Genomic DNA, 21,262 nt, shown 5'->3' on the forward strand with positions numbered 1-21,262 from the left:
AGTGCCAGAGAGCCGAGTGTTACACGCGGACGGCGAGCGCAACCGCGATGGGCAAGGCAAGAGGCAGCATTAAAGTAGTCAGACTGGTCAAATTCACAGAAAAGATCGCCAAAGTGAGATTCGGTGTTGTTAATACTACTCTGTTGCTGACCGCAGAGAATTCATGTGTGAGGTTTGCAATGCTCCCGCTCAGATTCACAGCGATCGGAAATGTAGAAGAGCTCTATCTTGATTGCTGTTCTCATGGAGCAAATCCCGAGACTAATTGACTCGTTTGACTGCTGACTATCAGTCGTAAAGTTAAGCTGAAGAGAAAAAGTTTTTTTAATCGGCGCTATCAAATAATTGGCGCGTGGGCGCGTGTGCAGTTTACTCGGGTGATTATTGTGACAGGCGGTTTTGCTCTCGTAATAACAACTGCAATTGTATGGACGCTGCCAAATTCAACTTTTCGGGTGCTCCTAATCAGCTCATCACATCCGGGAGTGGTTGCTTGATAGAGAAGATGCCGATCAATCGTGCTATCGGATACCCGTGGCCAGAGAATTTTGTTTGCTGGCTCTGGCTCTCTCGATAATTCTGTTCGTTCTATATAATCTAACAGATGCCTTTTTCTGAGCCCTGAGGATTTTCAGAGTATCTGATCATCTATTCTACTGAAGCGGTTATGGCCATTGACCCTCCCCTTCCTCAAGGCGCCGGCTACGGTGTCGTAGTCGGACTCGGCTTTGCGTTTGCAGCAGGCATGATTCTTACAACTTATCTGTTAAAACGCTATCAGAATGAAAACATCACTTCTGAGGAATTCTCAACCGCCGGTCGCTCAGTAAAGACTGGATTGATAGCCTCTGCGGTGGTATCTTCTTGGACTTGGGCTGCTACTCTACTCCAGTCATCTTCTGTCGCTTATAAATATGGTGTTTCAGGGCCATTCTGGTATGCATCTGGTGCCACTGTGCAAATTATTTTGTTTGCAACGATTGCAATCGAGCTCAAGAAACGAGCTCCAGAGGCACATACATTTCTTGAAGTAGTTCGAGCCCGGTTCGGCCCTATTGGGCATGTTGTGTTTATGTGTTTTGGTCTGTTTACAAATATTCTTGTTACTGCGATGCTGCTCACTGGAGGCTCAGCAGTCGTAAATGCGCTGACCGGGATGCATTCTGTTGCTGCTTGTTTCCTACTACCGTTAGGTGTTGTCATTTATACTTTGTTTGGAGGTATTAGGGCCACGTTTCTGACAGATTATGTTCATACAGTTGTCATTCTGGTCATTATTCTTGTTTTTGCTTTTTCGACTTATGCTACTTCCTCTGATCTTGGATCACCTGGTAAGGTGTATGATCTACTAAAAGAAGCTTCTGCCTCGCATCCTGTTTCTGGAAACGCAGAAGGATCGTACTTGACCATGAGATCGAAGGAGGGTGCAATTTTCTTCGTAATCAATATTGTGGGCAACTTTGGAACCGTGTTTCTCGATAACGGATATTGGAATAAGGCAATTGCAGCTTCTCCGGCAGCTGCACTTCCGGGATACGTTTTAGGTGGGATTGCTTGGTTTGCAATTCCATGGTTGTGTGCGACGACAATGGGGTTGACCGCCCTTGCGTTGGAATCCAACCCATCTTTTCCTACGTATCCCAATCGGATGGATCCTGCCGATGTTTCTGCAGGGTTGACGCTACCATATGCGGCAGTTGCCTTACTAGGTAAAGGAGGAGCTGTTGCGTCGCTACTATTGATTTTCATGGCTGTGACTTCTGCATCCTCTGCTGAGCTAATTGCTGTTTCCTCAATAGGAACGTACGATGTCTACAAAACGTACATAAATCCACAAGCTACCGGTCGGCAGTTAATATTCGTTTCACATTCTTGTGTGATTGGATATGGGCTTGTACTGGCCGGCTTCTCTGTGGGACTGTATTACGCAGGCGTCTCGATGGGGTATTTGTATCTTCTAATGGGTGTAATTATTTCGTCCGCGGTGATTCCAGCGACTCTGACATTGATGTGGTCGAGGTTGAATCTGCTCGCAGCCGCCCTGTCGCCCGTACTAGGATTGGCTTGCTCATTGATTGCCTGGTTAGTCACGACGAGCAAAAAGTTTGATGGTGTTATTAGCGTGACTACTTCGGGGTCTAACGATCCAATGTTAGCTGGGAATGTAGTCGCACTGCTGTCGCCGTTGTTGTTCGTGCCAGTGTTGACATTTATTGGAGGGCCTGCAAATTATGACTGGGAGTCGATGAAAAATATTCGACGAGTTGATGATGACGAAGATGGAATAGTTAACGAGACGGCTATCGCAAGATCCGAATCCTCGCAGGAGGGTGAAAAAACTATCGATGAATCTTCTACTGTCGATGTTGGAGGAAGCCCATCTCGCTCATCCTCTGAGGTGACTGCACTGGCCCGGGCTTCAAAGATCGCTCGCATTTTGACTGTTTTTATGGCTGTCAGCTTTCTAGTTCTTTGGCCTATGCCTATGTATGGCTCGAAATATGTATTTTCGAAGCGGTTTTTCACGGGCTGGGTAGTCGTGGGGATTATCTGGATCTGGGTGTCCACACTGTTGGTCGGCTTGTATCCTATCTGGGAAGGCAGGCATGATCTAGCAAATGTGGCTAAAGGCATATTTGCGGACCTTTCCGGGAGCGGATCTGCTGCGAAAACTGCAAGAATGAGACGAGGCTCGGTTGTTGTCGATGGTAGAGCTGAACAGATTACAGAAGAAGTAGCGGTCGAATCTAAGAAGTTCGACGAATAGTTAGACAAGTAGTTTGCTCGGAGTTCTTACATTCTATTAATTGTTGTGTATTCATACATTAGTTATTTAGCTTATTGCAGACTTTAGACACTTAATCCTTTCACTTTTTCACATAGCTAGATCTGAAGGCGGAGCATCGACATGTAACATAATATTTGTCGTTCACATCTTAGTTTTTTTCTTCGAAGGAATTAAATTCTGATGAGATGTACAATTTTAGCACTCAATAGTAAGTAAAATGTTTAACTGCAAGAATATCTGTTAATATTCTCTGATAAAATTTGAGTGTGGTACATCACAGTTGCGTGTACTTTCTGAGAATGAAATTTTCCCCATTCTCGTACATCCAGTAATATATTTATATTCAGCTTTCTATTCAAATTCGAACCCATGCAGAAAAATATTTTTTAAGATGAGCGGTCTATCTGTCAAGGTAAGACTTCACCCCAAATTTAAAATAGTGAGCACCTAGATTGAGTAATAGAGCTAGTTCTTCGCTCCTAGTTGTATGTCTCAGTAGCTTCTCTGCAATGTTCAATAATTATTGCCGTCATGGATTGTTACATCGCTTTATGTTGAATATCAGATGGGATAAAATGAAAAAATTCAACGCATTTATTAATTCAATTTCTAAAAAATGAATTCTTCTATAATCGCTTAATGAATATAATGAATCTGTCACATCGAATTGGCAATGTGCACAATATATATATGCTAGACATGTGAGGTGCAATATTCGAGCCATCTTCCACGATTGCATCGTATATTACATAAAAGTCGTTAAAGTTATATAATTATATGTTATTTACCAAACGCTTCATTGTGGATCAACATTGCGGCAATCTTGAAACTGTCGCGAATCGTAACAATATTTCAACCTACGAATTAGTATATACCAGTAAGAAACGCAAGAAAACGTACCGTACTAACACCCAGAGAAATCACAATTAGTATGATAATGATCCAGGTAATTCCTAATCCAGTTAATATTTCACACCGGCACCAGAAGACAATGTTCAAGGTCTTACTTGACATATTTGACTCATTAATCGAGTCAGCGAGAATGTCTGCCAAATCTAGATAAACCTGGCATCTCTTATTTAAAATTTTGATCCGCGGATGGATCTCGAGATATTCGCGGACAGTTGTGTACAATCTATGCATTCCTGGCTCATCTTCCCAAAAATAATCTGGCACGTCAAGAACCGAGCTGTTGAGCGTCACATCGACTTTTAGCTTGAATATCCGCCCCTCAACCTTCAACACATCTTCACGCGCAAGTTTTCCGGAGGTACCGATCAAAGCTAGGCGGCGCGGAATTTTTTCAAGCTCGTTGGTCGTGATTTTCTCCATTTTAGTCTCGAACGTAGTTAGCTTCAAGCTCTGCGCAATTCCATGCGCAACTGTGAGTTTAGATTTGACGACTTCGGTTGGATCATGACTTGCCCGAATTATGATGTTGTCGTTCACCACGCGCGTGTCAGACGTCGACGTGCCATATTCATATCTGAAATGTTCGGATTCGCGGTCTGCATCGGCCCGCATACCTTTCATTAGAGAGACGCCAGAGCTAGATACGACCTGATTATTAGTTGCAAACTGAAAATCTGCTAGCAGATCTCGCTCCTGAGCCTCGGTGAAATTCCAAAAGACCATAACTCCATATCCAAACACCACTAGTTCGGCACGTTTTTCCATCAGTTGACATAAACGATTTAAATTGTCATCATCTGAAAGCGAAGACGAGAGCTGATTCTCCGTCTCATCAGAATTCCAACCACTACGCACTCGAGAATCATGTCGACCCGGCCGTAGGGGTAGTTGATAAGTTATGTATAGAGCGGCATCAGGACTAGAACCTCCTGCCATGATGGCGCTTCGGACGCAGTGTGTTTTGACAGCATATAGATGGAACTGCGGAAGATTATACTCTTCGGCAATACAATACGCGGATACACGTCCCATGGTTTTGTCTTTGATTGACAATCTGTCGTAGTCAAACGTGACGTCCGGCGACGGCGGTAAATAAAATACAGTTTTCATCGAATCCGCTATACCGTACTCGTCTTGCACAGCTACGTCATCTTCTTCGTCATATTCATCTTCATCAGAAGTTAGACTTCCGTACTCATCGTCCACATCAGGATCATCTGTGTACCGATCGCGAATATCCTCGTAACCAGTAACTCTACGCCGGAAATTTCTTCCAGTCCGCGAGCTTTGCACCACAAATCTTGGATCTCGCTCTTTTCGCATATTTGAAACCAAAGGGACATCTTCATAGATTGTCCCGGATCTTGTTCCAGTTCCGACTCCTGGCCTTTGTCGACCATGACCAACAGAATCATAAGGCGAGAAAGTAGAAGCAGTGACAAATTGCTCGGACGGTCGTCCTCGTCGTTGATTACTCGCGATCTCACTAGTCCCGTGCTCAAATAATAATTCACCGACACTGATATGCTGACCTGTTTGAGATCTTTCTTTCGGTCCACCCCCTGCTCCTACTCCTGCTGGCCCGCTTTGTCCTGATCTAGAACCTGTGATCGCTCGGGGTACCCTTGGTGAGCGGGAATCGGTAACGAGAATTGAAGGCGATCGATTTGGCACTGGTCTGGACATATCTTTAAATCAACCCTGAATATCACAACAGTATTAAAAACAGAATCTTGCTCGAATCAGCCGATTTGCAATAAGATAGATGAAATGGCTGGGGAAATAGTCGTCACCATTTTTCTGGGGATCAAAATTGGGACAAATGTATTTGGGACTTTGGCTGGGACTAAGGTGGTAGTAAATCAAGGCTCTTGTTCTCGATAGATTGCTAGTAATTTTCTTTAAATCGCTTTGACTGGCAGTTGCTGCCAGTATTGATGACAAACAGAAAAATATTATTAATAAATATATTCATAACATACATTCCTCTGCTCCAACACAAAACAGAAACAGAAAATAGCAGTTAATACTCAATTCCTAATGCAAATTATAAATACTAATTCTCCTACGCAGCAGCATCCGTTCCCTGCAGCGCCGGCACTGTTGATTCGCTGGTGTTCTTAACACCTACGCCTCGACACAGCGGACAGGAGTTTCTACCAGTAGTCAACCATTCATCGATGCACGATCGGTGGAATACATGGCCGCAATCCCGTAGCTTACGGCATTCTTCTTCTCGCTCGTAGTCCGATAGACAAACCAGACATCGCTCTCCAAGCTGTTCTTCCCCAGCAGCAAAAATACCGCCGGAACCATCTACATCCTCTCGAGTAGCAACGGGCGGCTTAGCCGGGCCAATGAAACTCGATAAAAGAAGCATATCCTCGTATGTCGGGGAATCAGTGAATAGGGAAGGCGTGGTGAGGATTGGATGGTCCTCCGGATACTGACCACCCAATACATAAATAATCCACGACCGGACCGGACCAGAACCGGTAGAATTAGATGAAAGACCATCGCCATTACTCGCAGATGACGTGGCCCTAGCTCGCCGTGGACGACGACGACGACCGAAAAATCCTCCACCAGTACTGGTATCGCCTTCTTCATCGTCATCAGCTTCTGCATCCACATCATTCTCATCTGAGTCGTCTGATTCTTCTTCTGAATTCTCATCCTCGCCGTCATCGATCTGGGGCCGGCCTGACTCTGGTTCGCCAAATTGTGATTGACGCTCTCGAGATGAAGCCAGCTCAACACTATCAGCTGTACGACTGATCCGGCGGCTAGCATCAATCTCTTCGTCTTCTTCTTCGTCTGCATCACCTGCGCTATTGAGCCCATCAAACTCTTCCCGCTGTTGGTTACCATTATTACCCAATCCAATAAACAAATCATCATCGAATAATGACATGCTCTCTCGTCGTTGTCGTGAACTACTATTTCCAATCTCCGAAAGATCAAAACTGCCTTCTGATCTCCGACGTCGCCGTAGATGCCGACCTGTGCGTGCCGCAGATGGAATCACAGTTTGGTCTCCATCGGCTGCGACTGTGCTATCTTCATCTTGCGTTCGACCGCCGCTCCCTCGACTACTGTTATCAAATGTTGAAGGCAGATTATCCAAAAACGACTGCACCGAATCCTCCGGAAATGATGCCGCCTGAGCTGAGCCGTTTGAGCGTGTGTTCATAGACCGAATTCCGACAATAATAACAGGAACAAGTCGTGTGTCAACCAAGCCATTTTCCGGACCACTGGAATTTGACTCATTATTTGATCCCGAACCAAATCGGAATATGCGGAAGAAATTTAATGGCGGTGATCTTTCGCCAGATCCGTCGCCCTGGTTATTCTGATTATTGGATTCGTTCCGAAGTTCTGCAGCCAACCGGCCATTCTGTAAAGCTTGTAAAAATCCGTCAAAAGAGCCATCGACAACGTCTCCTTCTTCATCGGTAGGGACAGATTCCGACGGTCCAGACGAATTTTCCCGCTGACCTCCAATTTCCTCGTTATGGCCTGTTGCGCCACTTCTCAGACTATTACTACGAACAGTGCCACGTCGTCGGCGCTCAGATGAATTGCCAGAAAACATGGATGAGCTGCCATTACCAACTAAGCTTGCAGCTGTAGCCGCAGCAGCAATAGATAGTAGGCGAGATAAAAGCGCAGCTTGATCATCTTCCGGCCGATCGTTCTGTTCAGATAAATGGTCAGCCAGCGAGCTCGAGCCCCCTACGGAGGTACCACTGTTGGACGACCGAGAAAAGCTATCCGCAAAAGAATTGCGAGCGCCAGATTGATTCGATCGCTGGGACAGATTACGTCGCGGACGCAGTGTTGGCGGCGAAAAGCCAGAACCAACTGCGTTGACTGGTGTGTACGCAGTAGAAGGGCGCGGACGGCGCCGAACATAAGCAGGCTCCGGAATGAGAGACGAATCTCCAGGAGCTGCTCTCGATGAAGATATTCCGACTGAAGGCTCTTCCTGAGGAGTAATTGCAGGACAGGGAGCAGAGGGAAGCTGCTGGGATCGAACCGGTGCTGGTTCGACAGGCTGTGATGCAGAGATAGCAGAAGTTGGCGCAGCAGCCGATGAGGAAGCGGAATTGGTGGCAAGAGCCCCAGAGCCTAGAGAGCTTCTCATACGCGAGAAACGGTTACGAAAGAATGCTGTCGGAGAATTTCGACGGTCCAGAGAATCAGTCTGAGAGTGAGAGTGGGTATTAGATGGTGACTCCGGTTCGAGCTCGTTACCGTGAGAGGAGCGCCAAGTCGAGCTGTCACCAATACGAGATGACAGCACTGGATCACGACCATTGGAGTTTCGCAAAGCTCGTGAAGTAGGACTGCGCAGCCGAGAAGCGGTGAGAGATTGTATGGAGGAAGAGATGGCACGGGTGTCAGGAGAAGATAAAGAGGTGGCAGAGGCATGGGATGAATCCGGCATGGACGCTGCAGACGAGGAGCGGCCGAAGTTACGGGCAGGCTGCTGAAGCAGACCTAGACTTGAAAAATGTCTGGATATTCTTCGTGGATGAACGTGAGTATTGATGGCGGAAGGCTGGATAACATCCAGTTGAGTAGAAGAAGTGTGTTGGGTTATGTTTGTGTTAGCACTGTTGTCATCGTCATCATCATGAGAACTTCGAGTGTAACGACGAGTAGCTGGCGTAATGGAACCGCTCGAAAACAATGACCTTCTTTCAGACGAGGATCGAGGCATGAAAGAATCCGATTCCAGACTACTAGTTTCCAGATCGCCGATCTCATGTCGTCGAACAGCCGGCGACGGACGGAATATTGACGAGCGGACGGACGACGACTGCTGTGAGGTCACGAGACGGGGAGGATCCTCTGGGCGCGAATCTGACGCTGGGGTCGACGAGGACTGACCCATGAGACAGACGAGGGCGATAACTGATAAATATCAAGGAAAAGAGGTGCGGAAGATCGCTGAATATATGTCGAAACTCAGGAAGAAAGCGCGCGCGAAAGTCGAATGTGGAACAATAAATTAGGAGTCAAACAGCACGTCCAGAAGTGCCAGAAATGGGCGGCAGTTTCGGCGCACGTTTACTGTACTCTGGGCTCCGTCCCGGACTGTCGAAACACACAGGACAGCTGGAAAGAAGCGCAAAGGCTGAGCAAATAGACTCGAAACGAGACTTGCTTGAAGGATATCTTGCAAAATTATACAGAATTGATTACAATCTGACAACGAAGTGAGGAGAATTGAGGGCTGAGAGCGTTGGAGAACAACCATTAAAGCGGTGGTTCGGTACACACACCGTCCTCAAGGGCGCAGGCATAAGATAGTGCGGACCAATGCGATTCACAAGACCCTCGGTGTGTACGGCACTTATATAATATATAAACATGTTAAAATTGTTAAAACTGTTGTTTATTGACCGATTAAGAGCACATAATACAATTCACTTTTCGTACTATTTACAGCATAAGAATTGCTTTCTACGAATTCGTGCTTAGTTGTTTACAATGTCAGATTCAGAATTCCACAATGCAGGTTCTTCCTCAGATGCAATACAGTCGTTGTCAGACCGCAACCAGAAGGAGTTACTCGAAAAGGAAGCGCAGGCCCTACAATCTGGTCTAGCTGCTATTCTCGAACGCATCACGACTGCCAAAAGCGAATTTGATCAGCTAGACAAAACGAATAAATATCTTCAGGATTATATTGGCAATCTCATGAATTCTTCGAAAATGCTTGGAAATCGTTCAAATAATTAATTTAGATAGTGAGTTCGTATCTTAGCAACAACTATATTCAGCTATCAAACCATCGAGATCAGTCTTCTGCGTTATCTCTTTGTCCACTCAACTTTTACTATATCAATCATGCCACATCCTGGATACCGCCTAGAAGATCAATATCGTTCTATAACGAATTTGCACTGCGAACTTACCTTCCGAAATACAATATGTTGCATCTCTTTCTGGCATGTCGGGACTATCTTGAAGCTGAATTTGTTAGCAGATGCTTTGTTAAAAGCTTATCTTGTCACCTTAGCTACTCGTTCGTCGCCTCGTCCTTTTCTATAGATTGATCAGAATCTGTCTACTCATTGAATGAATCGCATACCGCAACATGATCCGTGTCGCCGATGCGTGTGCCTAAGTTGTCAACAACCTTCACTTTCAATGGTCTCTTCTATCTAGTCTTGCATACCAATACATGACCTCCAATACTTTTCAGTTAGTGAGATTCTCAATGATTACCAGACTCTTACGGCTTTCTTCCATCCGCGGCAGCAAATAATGCTGATGCTCCAGGATCGGATTGCACCTGGTTCGTAAGAAACACAGCAACGTTATACTCTTCTGCGAGTCTATTAAGGCGTCCCAGCATTTGATTCAGTTTTTGCTGTCTTTCTCCCAATTCACCACGTCCGCTATAGTCGACTCGAAATTGAGCCATGATTGAATCAATAATCTACTTCTATCAGTCTCAAGCGCAATCTAGAAATTTGAATCCAATACCAAAAGGCGATAACTGCCATCTGCAAAATTACTGCCTAGTTTTTCAATGAGCTCCATTTGGTGCTCACTGTTTAGTGCACGAGCGTATGAGATGTTTTCAAGGACTTGCTCGCTATCAAGTGTAAATCGTTCCGCAATCTCTTTCAATCGCTCCGGACGGAAGGTTCCCTCGGTATCAATATAAGCGATTTTTCCTTCGGCTCCACCTAAATCCTATTTTCAATCAGTAAGTCTCTATATAATGCGATATACAGTTTTGCAACCTTTGGAAGTTGGGTTGTCACGCAGAGTGTATGTGCGAGCTGAGTTTTGCCACATCGATATTCACCAAACACTTCGGTAATGCTCATGGTCTTTATACCGCCTAAATATATGTCAAATTTTTCGTTCAAATATCGTTTCATGCTTCCTACCACCTAGGACAGAATCAAGCTGCTTGCTACCAGTTGTAATCGAAATGACTTTGCGTCGATTGAATGCTTGTTCAGTCGCTGATACAAACCCGACATGCATGATCTTGCCTGCAGCTTCTTTGATCTTTTCCACTTTCACTTCTGATAGTCCTTTGACTTTTAGCAAGCTGCGTCGAGTCGTCGAAAGAACTGTCTAACAATTTGGATCAGCGAGACGAAAATCATTTTGTTTGGAATGAGGAATAGCATACCGAAACAGCATAGATTCCTGACGCTCTAAGCTTCTGGATATCCGCAGCATTAATTCCAAGCTCTTGGAGAGCGTCAATATCCACAATGGCATCAAAATCCTAGATCTGTCATTAACCTTGTATCTAGCAGGTCTCTATTGGCTCTGTACCTCCGAACCGTCGGCCATTTTTAATTCTTATTCAAAAAATTGATCAGAAGTGTAAATAATAATATTGTTTATATCCTAATACGTTGAAGTTCCTTTTGTGTCAATATGATGAATGATTAATTGAATAGAATAATATCTATTGAGTACTTCTGTTCAGATCTATCTAGCATCGCCAATGACAGCATTTTGAGCCCCACATTCAAACTCTATTTCTTCTACAATCAGAACAGGTCTTTCTAGTGGAAGTTATATCAAGATTTGCTTAAATCTGAGAGCTTAGTAGGAATACTTGAACCGATAGATTTTGAATCATATATAAAAACTCATAATTTGAATACCAAATTCGCAAATTGACATCTACTATCGTGGACAATTTGTAAGAAATCACGTGACGTGATCAATTAACCTGTACCACACATTCTATTTAATCCAGAAAGATTGCGGACTACAAAAGGCCATTAAGCTGAAGTTGCAATTAGATTCGCTCTAAATTGGAGCTCTAAATCAAAAAAAAATGTATAGAATATGGGCATTTGCGAGCTGTCTTGCAGGGTTTCTGCTGTTGCAATTGCCGGCTGTTGGTGCAATCTATGCTGACGAGGCCGGCGTTGTCGACTGGCATATTCCTCTATTTGGCGGGTTTGATGCTTCTAAAACACTAGTTTCTTCAGACTCTGTGCTTGCATATTCGCAAAAAGGGATTTTAGGATCAATTGATGCACTGACGGGCAACTTCATTTGGCGAATAGCACTTGACCAAAACGTTGTTCCGCAGCTTTCGGTTTTAGAACGCCTTGATTCGGGATCGGTTGTTCTTGCTGCTGCATCAAACACTGTGGCGGGCGTGTCGCGTATCTATGCATATTCTGAAGTAGATGGATCATTGATATGGGAAACTACTCTTGAAATAGGCGCTCCAATTTCTCTTGCTATCGATGGGAGTGGTGTTTATATCCTTGGCAGCACTGGGTTGTTAGCCAAGTTGCGTGCAAAATCAGGAAATCTTGTTTGGCTCTCACAGATTCCCAAGGGACCTGAATGTTTTGATCTTTTAGTTTTTGACGAACATTCAGCTGTTGCTATCATTGCAAGGAATTTAGACAAAGGATTTGGATATTTCACGGTCAATGCCTTGTCTGGTGCTTCAGACTTTGTTTTCACAAAGCTGGATCCGACTTCCAGTGTGGTTAATTTTCAAAAAACGAAAATTTCGCCAACAGATTATTTTTTAACGTGGACTTTGCCCAGCTCTCCCAAGATAATCAAGGTTGCTTTTGTTGGATCCGAGACCGTGTCTACAAAGGACTTGTCTGAACCGAGATCTTTTTCAGCATTTACAATTGATTCTCCATCTGCAGCACAGATCAAGTTTGCATTTGTTTCTGCTGATAGAGCATCATCCTGGTCGAAGACCTACGCAATCTCCGATAAATCTCAGAAGTTGGAATTGATTTCCACTGAAGAGACCAATTCCTATGTTAGTCTGGCTTCAGGAAAGAGTTTTTCAATTTCTCCTTTCAAATTTGAGATTACCACCGAAGAACCGAGCGAAACTAATGTTCGGACATCCATTTCTGGATTACCTACGTCCTCTATTGATTTTGTGAAATGTTATTCTTCCAGCTGTTTCGTCACGTTTCTCAACGGTGAATGCGCACTCCTAAGCAAATCCGGGGTCGCATGGGTTAAAGATGAATCATTGTCTGCGATTGTTTCTTCAGTATTTGTTGACTTAGAGGAGGATGGTGAGAAAAAATCCTTAGCGGAAGTTTTATTTGAGGAGCACGAGAATCCCATTGATGCCTATTTCCATCGTCTCGCTCGGCATGCAAAAGCATTGCGTGACTTGCCAGCCTTTATCGTCGATTTTACGAAAAAATTTATGTCCGGAAATTATGATACGATTCCAGTAGATTCGAATTCTACAGTTGGGGATACATTTGGATTTCGTAAGTTCATCGTGATCGCAACTCAGTATGGAGGGCTTCGGGCATTGGACACTGCACATCAGGGCGCAATTGCTTGGAAGATGGATAATGTGTTTAAAGGCGAACAGTCGATTGTGCAATTAGTAAAGGGAAGTGCCAAAACAGAACTGTTTGTTATCAGCAGTACCGGCGAAACCGTGTTGATCGATTCTGTGACTGGTAAAATTGTCAAGCCAATTGAGCATTCGGACTTGGAATTGGGGGACAAAGTTGAATCTGCATTCTCGACTTGGGATGAGGAGAAATCTAGTTATGCCATTGGTCTTTGGACTTATCATAAGAAATTGCACTTCATTACCTCTCAACCGCTAAACAAAACCTTTTATTTTTCAAAGGTCGAGAACAATGCAGTCCAAGGATATATTTATAACAATGTGAGAAATATTATAATCGAAAAAGTTTGCATTAACTAAAGTGGTAAATTTAGGGGACTACGAAATCAACATATACTTTCAAGATGCCTTCAGGGTTCAGGATCTCATCCTACAAAGCAAGGGATCCGAGAGACATCACAGTTTCACTTGGCCGGGTTCTAGGGGATCGCTCTGTGCTATATAAATATCTGAATCCGCACTTACTTGCTATTTCTGCAGTCAATGAGGAGACCTTATCTGCTGCGATTTTCCTGATCGATGATGTATCTGGTCGATTGCTATATTCTGCGTTCCATAATGGAGAAGACATTGACGTTTCTGCTGGCGTGCAACTCGTAGTTGGAGAACATTGGATCGTTTACAGTTATTGGAGCGATAAAATTGCCCGAGGGGAAAAAATTGTTGTGCTGGATTTATACGAGTCTGATTTGACGAACGAGCGATGGAGCACAGAAAAGTTTTCGAGCTTTGAAGATACGCCGCGGCCAGCTGTGATTTCGAGTGCATTTTTGTTTCCAACGCATATCACTACACTTGCAGTGAGCCGCTCGCGATTTGGAATTACGAACAGAGATATTATCGCTGCTTTAGAAAACAATCAAGTTGCTGTTCTTCCCAAGCGATTGCTTGACGCTCGTCGCCCTGTGAATCGCGATCCCACGAACTATGAAAAGGAAGAAGGTTTGGTCCGATATGAGCCGCTTTTAGGCGACGACCGAAGGAATGTGATTAGCCATGTATATAATGTTATTGGGCTCAGATCAATTGAGACTGAACCTGCGTATCTTGAGTCGACCGTTCTAGTATTTGGATATGGAATCGACTTGTTTTTTTCGCGAATAACGCCCTCGCAGCCTTTCGACGTTCTAGCAAAATCTTTCAACAAACCTCAACTACTGTTGACAATTTTTGCTTTGTTAGCTGGTGTTAGGATTACAGGGCCTATGGTTCGACGGAAGCAAACAAATATGCGATGGGGATCCGATCAGTCATAGGCTGTTTTCGACGATAAAGCTTGTGACAAGAAAATTTTTTATTCTAGAACAAATGATAAAATAAATACAACATAAAACATACGCTTTTTAAGACTAAATAAAATGTACAAAATTCAGTTATCCTTTTTCCCTACCGTCGTGGAGGTATCGTTCCCGCTGAATAGCCATAGAAATACCAACGCAAGCCAGGCCACTACTACAACTGCTATGCTAGTAATATAAGGCCAAGCATTTGGAATACTAAAACTGCGCTGAAATTCATTATGGCCAAAATGACGGACAGTCACGACCTGCTTATCGTACACGTACGATAGGCCTGTGCGCTTGTAATCGAGAATAAATGAAAACATGCCGTGCTGGTCTGGAATCATGAATGTTGTGCGATAGAACTGAGAAGTACCATCTGATTCAGCCGATGTGAGATTAAGTCGATAGTAAGGGTCTAGCATAGTAAATTCAAGTTGAACGTCGTCGGTAATAAAGGGCACCCATTCCCCTTCAACAAACTCGGAAAGCCCAATTTGATACTCAACTTCCTCTTTAACTCTATAAATGGACGGGTTCAATTCTGTTGAGTTAACCAAATTATGTGTTACCGAAGTAAGCTTAATCACACTTTTCTCTTGAAACACCCATTTCGACAATTGCACGGCAAGGTCACGGTTCGAGGTTTCCAAATTCTCAAACGCCTCGTTTGAAAACAGTGCTGAACTCCCGACAAATAGAATCCGGCCATTGTTCCGTGCCTGGAAGCCAACCGTAAGGAATGCTTGAGTACCAGTAACATATGGCATTTCTGAAAGTAAAGGTTCTTCGGAGGGAGAGTAAAGATAGGCAGTCTCGGATGCACGAAGCACAGGGAAAACAAGAATATTGTTTCCTAAAGATATCGCGGATCCCTTGGGATATATAATCTTTCCAGCGCTCGCTTCAATAGACGCAACGTATGGAGCAACGAGAGAGGTACTTGGATCTAGGATAATAGCATCATGAGACACTGGCGACAGCTTTGGATCATAATTAAAGTGGTCAACAAGGGTTAGATCACGCGAAGGAAGAAGAATGTCCAATTGCTGGCCTAACTCTCGAACAACGGCCAGAGCATGTTGCGAAGGATTGAGTAAAACCATAATATTGCCACCGGCTTCTACAAAATCAAGCAACGGCTTAGAGTTGAATGCTGGTCCTAGTGATTTCTGCGATGAGGGGAGCGTAATAATGATGTGGTCGTAAACACGTTCGCCGAATTCGAAGAAATGTATCTCGGGCTCCGCAGAAAAATGAATTTGCACGTCCAATCCTCGAGCTGCAGAACAGATAAATGTGCTGAAAATATAAAAAAATTATTAAAAAATCACATACCTTCTAAATCAGTGGTGTACTGCGACAGATCATGATGGTCAAAATTCGGCGCAACAAGGAATAGCACTCGAGATCCAGTCGCTGAAACAGCGACAGAAGGCGCAATTAGTGCCAAAACAATACCCAGAAACGGCAAACAGGTCAGCAATCTCGGGAAAACCATTTTTAATGACAATGGCCGTTGAGAATGATGTGAAAAAAGGACGACGTCTAGGACGATCTAGCAAAGCTAGAGTGTCTGGACTCTAGCCTACGTGGACACAGCAAGCACGGTAGACCCATTCAGTACAAACGCCATCTAAATAAACAAATATCTCATGATCTTTGGTATGACAAGACAAGTAATTTCATTTCAGTGTCACTCAATTTGTCTGGCAATTCACGTGTTACGGGCGATATGAACGATGGCCGAAACAGTCAAGTCCGGGTATGCGGCCAAGAATCCAGTACAAACCGCTGATTGTGCACAGATTTGAGCCGCGGTTTCAAACTGGTTCATAAGTGGTTTCGGTTTTGCTCTGCCCGATCGATTCCTCTCTCCCATCGTCGTACGCAGCCAACTTTATGTTTTCAATCTTGTCTCGTTTTTGCGTCTTGTAGGCCGATCCGTGAACTTCAGATTTTCGTGCCTTTTTTTGTTTTTTTTCGAGTTATAAGCATTATTTTATTGTACGGTTCTATTTGGCTATTGTTTTGTGTTATTCAAAGCAATTTTCTGTTAGTTTGGTTGTTCAGAACTCGCCAATACAGGCCTGTCCATGCGTTACTGCTGATGCGTCCCATCGCGGCCGCGCGTATATAATGTATCTCTCTCGACCAACTGTTTTCTACGTTCTAGTCGCGGTTACTGGCGTTGTTCTTTTCTCAGCATGTTCATCCTTTTTGTTCGATTCTTATTCACCTAGGACATCGAATGCTGCGTCGGCCTCCGCGTCGGCTGCTGCTGCGGCCGCTGCTGCTGGCATAACCTCATCGTCGTCATCGCTAACCACTTCACCTTTGTCTACTTTTCTTTCGCTGCCCTACTCTTCTGTGTCTGCACTTTCGACTTCTGTGATATCTGTCTTATTTTCATTTCATATTATCTCTAGCCAAAGTTACGACCACCTTTTGAATATTCTCGGCACTCCAGAACGAGCCCGTCAGTCTGCTTCGTCTGCCTCCTATCGCTTTTCTTATCCTCGTTATCTCTCTTCCTCGCGTGCTTCGCACCGTAATCAGGCTGATGATGCAGATGATGTTCGCGATGCAGATTCTGCGCGGGGTCCAATGTCTGATCGTGATGATGAGAAGTCCACTTGCTCATCCGGTGATGGATTCATGTCCTGTCGTGCTCCTTCTACCGACAGCCGCCGCATGCCTATTCACAAACGCGGCTTCTTTTTTGACGTCACTTCAGGTTCAAAAGACAACGTTGACAATAAGGACTATAATGAAGTTTTAAACCAATTGCCAAATTCTGATGTTGTCAGTTTCTACGAAATGATGTCTGAAGGTCAGTACGCTGGCGATGTCTGTTCGTTCGATGACTTTGCCGGCTGCACTGTCGACTCGGCTTGTTTCCAACTCGGCCTTTGTACACATATACAGTCACTACAGTCTAACTCGTCCTCGTCATCGTCGTCATCATCGTCACAATATGCTTCTTCCTCTTCGACTCCGCAATTAGGACTTCATATCTACAAACCTCCACTAGTGGCGCTTCCTCCTCCTCCACAGTCTTCGCGTCTATTTGCATCTCTATTGGGCCCCTCTTCAAAAACAACTCTGCTACTAAAAGCATTCGCTAAGAGTTTGTACAAGTTTAACAATATCTCAATGATTTCGTCTGCGACAAATACTGCTGACTACGCGATCACGCATGCAAGTAGGAAGCCTACTCTCATTAGTACATTCACAGTTTTACCCAAATCAACACCAGTTGATTCGATGGAGAGAGTCTCATCATCGTTTCCCGAGAACAGACCACAGCTGATTGTTTCAGATGAGCTTATAGCTGAAAATAGTTTGTCTCAGCCTCAGCCATCTATGGAGCCTGAGGAAGAAATTCATTTGATTAAGCCGGTTGTACCTGATATTACCAGCGAAGGAAGCGAATTGAATGAGAAAGAGCCAAAGCGGTCAAAAAATTCGTCTAAACTGAAACGCGAACCGAAAATAGCCACGCGCTTGAACGTCCAGGAAGTTTTGAATGTCAGCGACGGTGGATCCTCGTCTTGTCTTGCTTTAGTTGTGGCCATGGTTTGCTTCGTCGCTATGGGGATGTAAATCTCATATGCTATAAACTATTTTCCAGCTAAATATGAACCGGACTAGTTCTTGATGTTATTTGTGCCATCGAGTTGTATAAAATACGAGTGTGTTATCGTGACGTTTAACTAAGAGATTAGCGATTATGGTTTCTACGATCGTCAAGTTTTGATTTTGGAGCCGGTATACTAAAAGGGATGTTGAGGAGTTTGCATTATTTTATGAAATATAAGTTTTACCGAACGGAGAGAACCGAAGATTGAGTCCGTTTCAATTTCTGTTAATTTCATTAGTCATCGAATCGTTCTCTGTCATCGACACTATAATTCATTACGGTATTCCTTCTTCATTATTCATTTACATTTACATTTCATACGCAGTAATAGAATGGAGTTATAAATCTTGTTGCCTTCGATTTACATTAATTTATTGTTTTAGGGAGGAATTCAATTGAGGCATTGAATATCAGCAGACTCGCGGGGGATAGTTATCTTATACCAATATGCTTTTTTTTTGAAGTTTGATTGTTTTTGTTTGATTAGGACTGTTAGAAATATAGTATTAATCATTAAACAATTAATAGGAACTCTAATAATACAGTGGTGGCAGGAAGCAGGTTAGTTTGCGTATAAACCCAAAGCTAGCTCGGGACCTCGATAATGTACGGTCTGAAACTCTGGATGGTGATATAGAGTGAGCGAAAACGCAAGAATGAACTGCCCGAGAAGAAGGAAACATGAAATTATCCATAGCGAGGAGATTATCCAGAACAAAGGGTTTGATTTGAAGGCGTTGGACAGTGATAGTATTGTTGATGGTGACGGGGATTGAGAATATGGTTTTTGTCTTGAGGATTCTGGTTCTTGAAGAGAAATCGAAGAAGTCATCGGAGTAGATAGTGAATCTGAATCGAGGTTTAAATCTAAATCTCGCGACATGGCTTCCAATTCAAGTCGTTTCATCTGCTCGCTAGTGAGTCTAAACTCTTCGCTAAGTAGTTCCAGCTCTCTTAGGATATGGCTCGCTCGCGATGTAGGCGACTGCTCTGACAATTTTGAAGGCAAACTGGATCTTGCTTGTTTCATCACGGATGCAAATGTCCGACCCGGCGATTCAGATACTTGTTGGTCTGCAGGCGAGCTGTCAGCAGAATGTGGAGGAGAAGTGAATGTTCTTGATAGGTCTCGAAGTAATTTTCGAGGCGACAAGTCCGGTGCGATTTTTGGACTATCTAATAAATTTTCCCGTGAATTATTCTCCGGAAGCTCGGCATCTGAATCAACTATAGATGTTTCCAAAGGGATAACTTTGGATATGGGTCCTGCATATCTTTTGTCGGAGATCAAATTTTTTAAAAATGTATGGTCTTTGGCTATTCTAGATCCTTTTGGCGTAGGCGATTGCGAGGGTGAGAATCCGTGCGTTTTGACGGATGTGTTTTGTTCTTCATGAGATTGCATGAACAGTGGCAGTCGTTCTTGTGACCGAGGAGATTTGATTGTCGGTGAGGTTTCGGATGAAAGTCTCGCTAGACGCTATACCATTAGTTCTGTCTTGTAGATTCGTTGAAGATACCTACCATTTCATCTTGTTCTGGATCTGAGCGAATGTTATTCAATTGCTCAAGGCTTTCCTGTTCCTCTTGTTCATCCAGCTCTGTGCCAGCAATGGTTTCAGAAAATATGTCCGAATTGATGTCGGATGACAGATTTCTAAATACTTCGCTATGACCAATATGCGATCTAATTGGTGAATTCGCAAATGCTAAATTCGAAAGATTCGCAAACGAACTCTGAGGATCAACAGTACCAAAAGCTCTTGATATGGCCGTCATGAACGGATTCGGGGTCGATAAGGCAAGTGGAAATGCCGAATCATCATAGTTGTTTTCATTATCATAGAGAGGAGAGCCAAAAGATGGAAGCGCACTAAGATGAGATGGAATCGTTGTCGCTGGATGTGCAGGAGATTCCGAGTTGGATTGTGATCTGATCTTGGACAACTCGTCCCTGCTCGATTCTTCTTCGAGTCCCTGTTCGCTTCCTGTAACCGAGTTGTTTTCGGACGCTTGTTCATGTAATTCCGCGTCAACTGAGGCCATTAGAATGAAGAGAACAGTCAAATTATCGGCTGATATACAGTCAATGACAGATTTCAATATTTAGATATGGAATATAAACACTCAGCATCAGCGATCACACAACGCGTCACGTCCCTGAGGCTCAGGACCAATGTTAACGCGTCCGACCTGTTTACATTGGGCATTTTGCATATTGGTCCAACGTTATTTCAGCTTTCATTTGCAGCACCTTGATTCAATTGCTGGTGTAATGAATGAATTCAATGTCTGAGTCTTTGCTCAATGAGATTTCTCAGTCGATTTTACTACAGACCGTCGGCCATACAGCAGGTGTTATGGATCTCCGAGCGGTCGATTGTCAGAGGATGCAATCTCGGCCGCTATTATTTCGGCCACTATCTGATAAAGAGACACGCTTAAATCAACTGATTGTTGATCATTTTGCGCTCAAATCAGATAATATTGCATCTCTAAATTCCCAGGACGAGATTGAGCAAGATGATTTATCTCTGCTGAATATGGTCTTACTCGAAAGTCTGAACAGCGGGTATGCCGACAGAGAGCCAATTTTGCTTTTATATTACTGACTAATAGATATCTGTCCTATTTACACGAGCTAAATAACGAGCTTCTTCAAAATTCCGATACACATCTTGCGATAAATCCAAGTGTCTCTACCATCTCTGCTAAATCATTGTTATCACAGTCGAGTGAAATATATGCTTTACGAAATCAACTAGACAAACTACAGAACCAAAACAAAGGTAGCTTACTATTTTTTTCAGTAACAGTATTATCATAAATCTAAAATTTCAGACTTGATACGGCGAAATAAAACCAGGACAAAAGAGATTGTTGAACTCGATAATGATCCCCAATCAACAGTGGCCCTGAACACGTAAGTAATCCAGTCGTGGTTCCAGCACTAGTCCAATACTAATAAATCAGAGTGAAGTTACAATTAAAGGACGTTATCAAGAAAATCGATACCATAAAGCCAATTATTCTCGTAAGTAGCTTCACTCATAAAGTAAGTATAGGTAGTTCAGAGACTAATACCGACAGGGTTTGATACTTGGAGCTGGGCTCAATTGGGCCGAAGACATTGATCTCGGCAAGCTAGTTCTTGAATGCAGTAACGATGAAGACTAAATTGACTTATTTCTTTTGTTGGTAATAGTCTGGAAATGTCCAAC

The 21,262-nt window shown here is 43.7% G+C and overlaps 10 protein-coding genes across 10 annotated transcripts; 5 read left to right on the forward strand and 5 right to left on the reverse strand.

The window, feature by feature from the left end:
• Window positions 1-667: 667 nt before the first annotated feature.
• V1516DRAFT_697433 (uncharacterized protein) lies at window positions 668-2,767 on the forward strand (the record flags this gene model as incomplete). The annotated part of the gene is made up of 3 exons (XM_066924089.1): window positions 668-1,438; window positions 1,499-2,359; window positions 2,399-2,767. The coding sequence occupies 3 exons, from the start codon at window positions 668-670 to the stop codon at window positions 2,765-2,767; spliced, it is 2,001 nt and encodes a 666-aa protein (XP_066774974.1).
• An 827-nt stretch (window positions 2,768-3,594) lies between these two features.
• On the reverse strand, window positions 3,595-5,386 carry V1516DRAFT_687850 (uncharacterized protein; the record flags this gene model as incomplete). Its single annotated transcript, XM_066923758.1, has 2 exons — window positions 3,595-3,645; window positions 3,689-5,386. The coding sequence occupies 2 exons, from the start codon at window positions 5,384-5,386 to the stop codon at window positions 3,595-3,597; spliced, it is 1,749 nt and encodes a 582-aa protein (XP_066774975.1).
• A 379-nt stretch (window positions 5,387-5,765) lies between these two features.
• On the reverse strand, window positions 5,766-6,080 carry V1516DRAFT_629971 (uncharacterized protein; the record flags this gene model as incomplete). The annotated part of the gene is made up of 1 exon (XM_066919915.1): window positions 5,766-6,080. The coding sequence occupies one exon, from the start codon at window positions 6,078-6,080 to the stop codon at window positions 5,766-5,768; it is 315 nt and encodes a 104-aa protein (XP_066774976.1).
• Window positions 6,081-9,268: 3,188 nt separating this feature from the next.
• On the forward strand, window positions 9,269-9,427 carry V1516DRAFT_604923 (uncharacterized protein; the record flags this gene model as incomplete). The annotated part of the gene is made up of 1 exon (XM_066919269.1): window positions 9,269-9,427. A coding segment is annotated over one exon (159 nt), but the record flags the coding sequence as incomplete, so codon positions are not given.
• Window positions 9,428-9,535: 108 nt separating this feature from the next.
• V1516DRAFT_681856 (DMC1-like protein) lies at window positions 9,536-10,557 on the reverse strand (the record flags this gene model as incomplete). The annotated part of the gene is made up of 8 exons (XM_066923298.1): window positions 9,536-9,583; window positions 9,631-9,685; window positions 9,730-9,760; window positions 9,807-9,838; window positions 9,894-9,912; window positions 9,955-10,157; window positions 10,205-10,417; window positions 10,468-10,557. The coding sequence occupies 8 exons, from the start codon at window positions 10,552-10,554 to the stop codon at window positions 9,561-9,563; spliced, it is 663 nt and encodes a 220-aa protein (XP_066774978.1). The 3' UTR covers window positions 9,536-9,560.
• A 914-nt stretch (window positions 10,558-11,471) lies between these two features.
• Window positions 11,472-14,455, forward strand: V1516DRAFT_681857 (uncharacterized protein). Its single transcript, XM_066923299.1, has 2 exons — window positions 11,472-13,379; window positions 13,433-14,455. The coding sequence occupies exons 1-2, from the start codon at window positions 11,532-11,534 to the stop codon at window positions 14,372-14,374; spliced, it is 2,790 nt and encodes a 929-aa protein (XP_066774979.1). The 5' UTR covers window positions 11,472-11,531; the 3' UTR covers window positions 14,375-14,455.
• V1516DRAFT_708969 (Dolichyl-diphosphooligosaccharide--protein glycosyltransferase subunit WBP1) lies at window positions 14,389-16,053 on the reverse strand. The gene is made up of 2 exons (XM_066924208.1): window positions 15,737-16,053; window positions 14,389-15,680 (listed from the first exon to the last, which is right to left on the reverse strand). Exons 1-2 carry the CDS (start codon window positions 15,897-15,899, stop codon window positions 14,488-14,490), a joined length of 1,356 nt encoding a protein of 451 aa, XP_066774980.1. The 5' UTR covers window positions 15,900-16,053; the 3' UTR covers window positions 14,389-14,487.
• Window positions 16,054-16,291: 238 nt separating this feature from the next.
• On the forward strand, window positions 16,292-18,004 carry V1516DRAFT_656695 (uncharacterized protein; the record flags this gene model as incomplete). The annotated part of the gene is made up of 2 exons (XM_066920346.1): window positions 16,292-17,066; window positions 17,136-18,004. The coding sequence occupies exons 1-2, from the start codon at window positions 16,538-16,540 to the stop codon at window positions 18,002-18,004; spliced, it is 1,398 nt and encodes a 465-aa protein (XP_066774981.1). The 5' UTR covers window positions 16,292-16,537.
• A 529-nt stretch (window positions 18,005-18,533) lies between these two features.
• On the reverse strand, window positions 18,534-20,151 carry V1516DRAFT_681862 (uncharacterized protein). The gene is made up of 2 exons (XM_066923300.1): window positions 19,566-20,151; window positions 18,534-19,521 (listed from the first exon to the last, which is right to left on the reverse strand). The coding sequence occupies exons 1-2, from the start codon at window positions 20,085-20,087 to the stop codon at window positions 18,604-18,606; spliced, it is 1,440 nt and encodes a 479-aa protein (XP_066774982.1). The 5' UTR covers window positions 20,088-20,151; the 3' UTR covers window positions 18,534-18,603.
• A 178-nt stretch (window positions 20,152-20,329) lies between these two features.
• On the forward strand, window positions 20,330-21,218 carry V1516DRAFT_666694 (uncharacterized protein; the record flags this gene model as incomplete). The annotated part of the gene is made up of 5 exons (XM_066920764.1): window positions 20,330-20,613; window positions 20,661-20,830; window positions 20,883-20,964; window positions 21,015-21,075; window positions 21,132-21,218. 5 exons carry the CDS (start codon window positions 20,330-20,332, stop codon window positions 21,216-21,218), a joined length of 684 nt encoding a protein of 227 aa, XP_066774983.1.
• Window positions 21,219-21,262: the final 44 nt, after the last annotated feature.

The sequence above is a fragment of the Lipomyces oligophaga genome (genome assembly GCF_038497815.1).
Source record: "Lipomyces oligophaga strain CBS 7107 unplaced genomic scaffold V1516scaffold_10, whole genome shotgun sequence".
Taxonomy (NCBI): domain Eukaryota; kingdom Fungi; phylum Ascomycota; class Lipomycetes; order Lipomycetales; family Lipomycetaceae; genus Lipomyces; species [Lipomyces] oligophaga.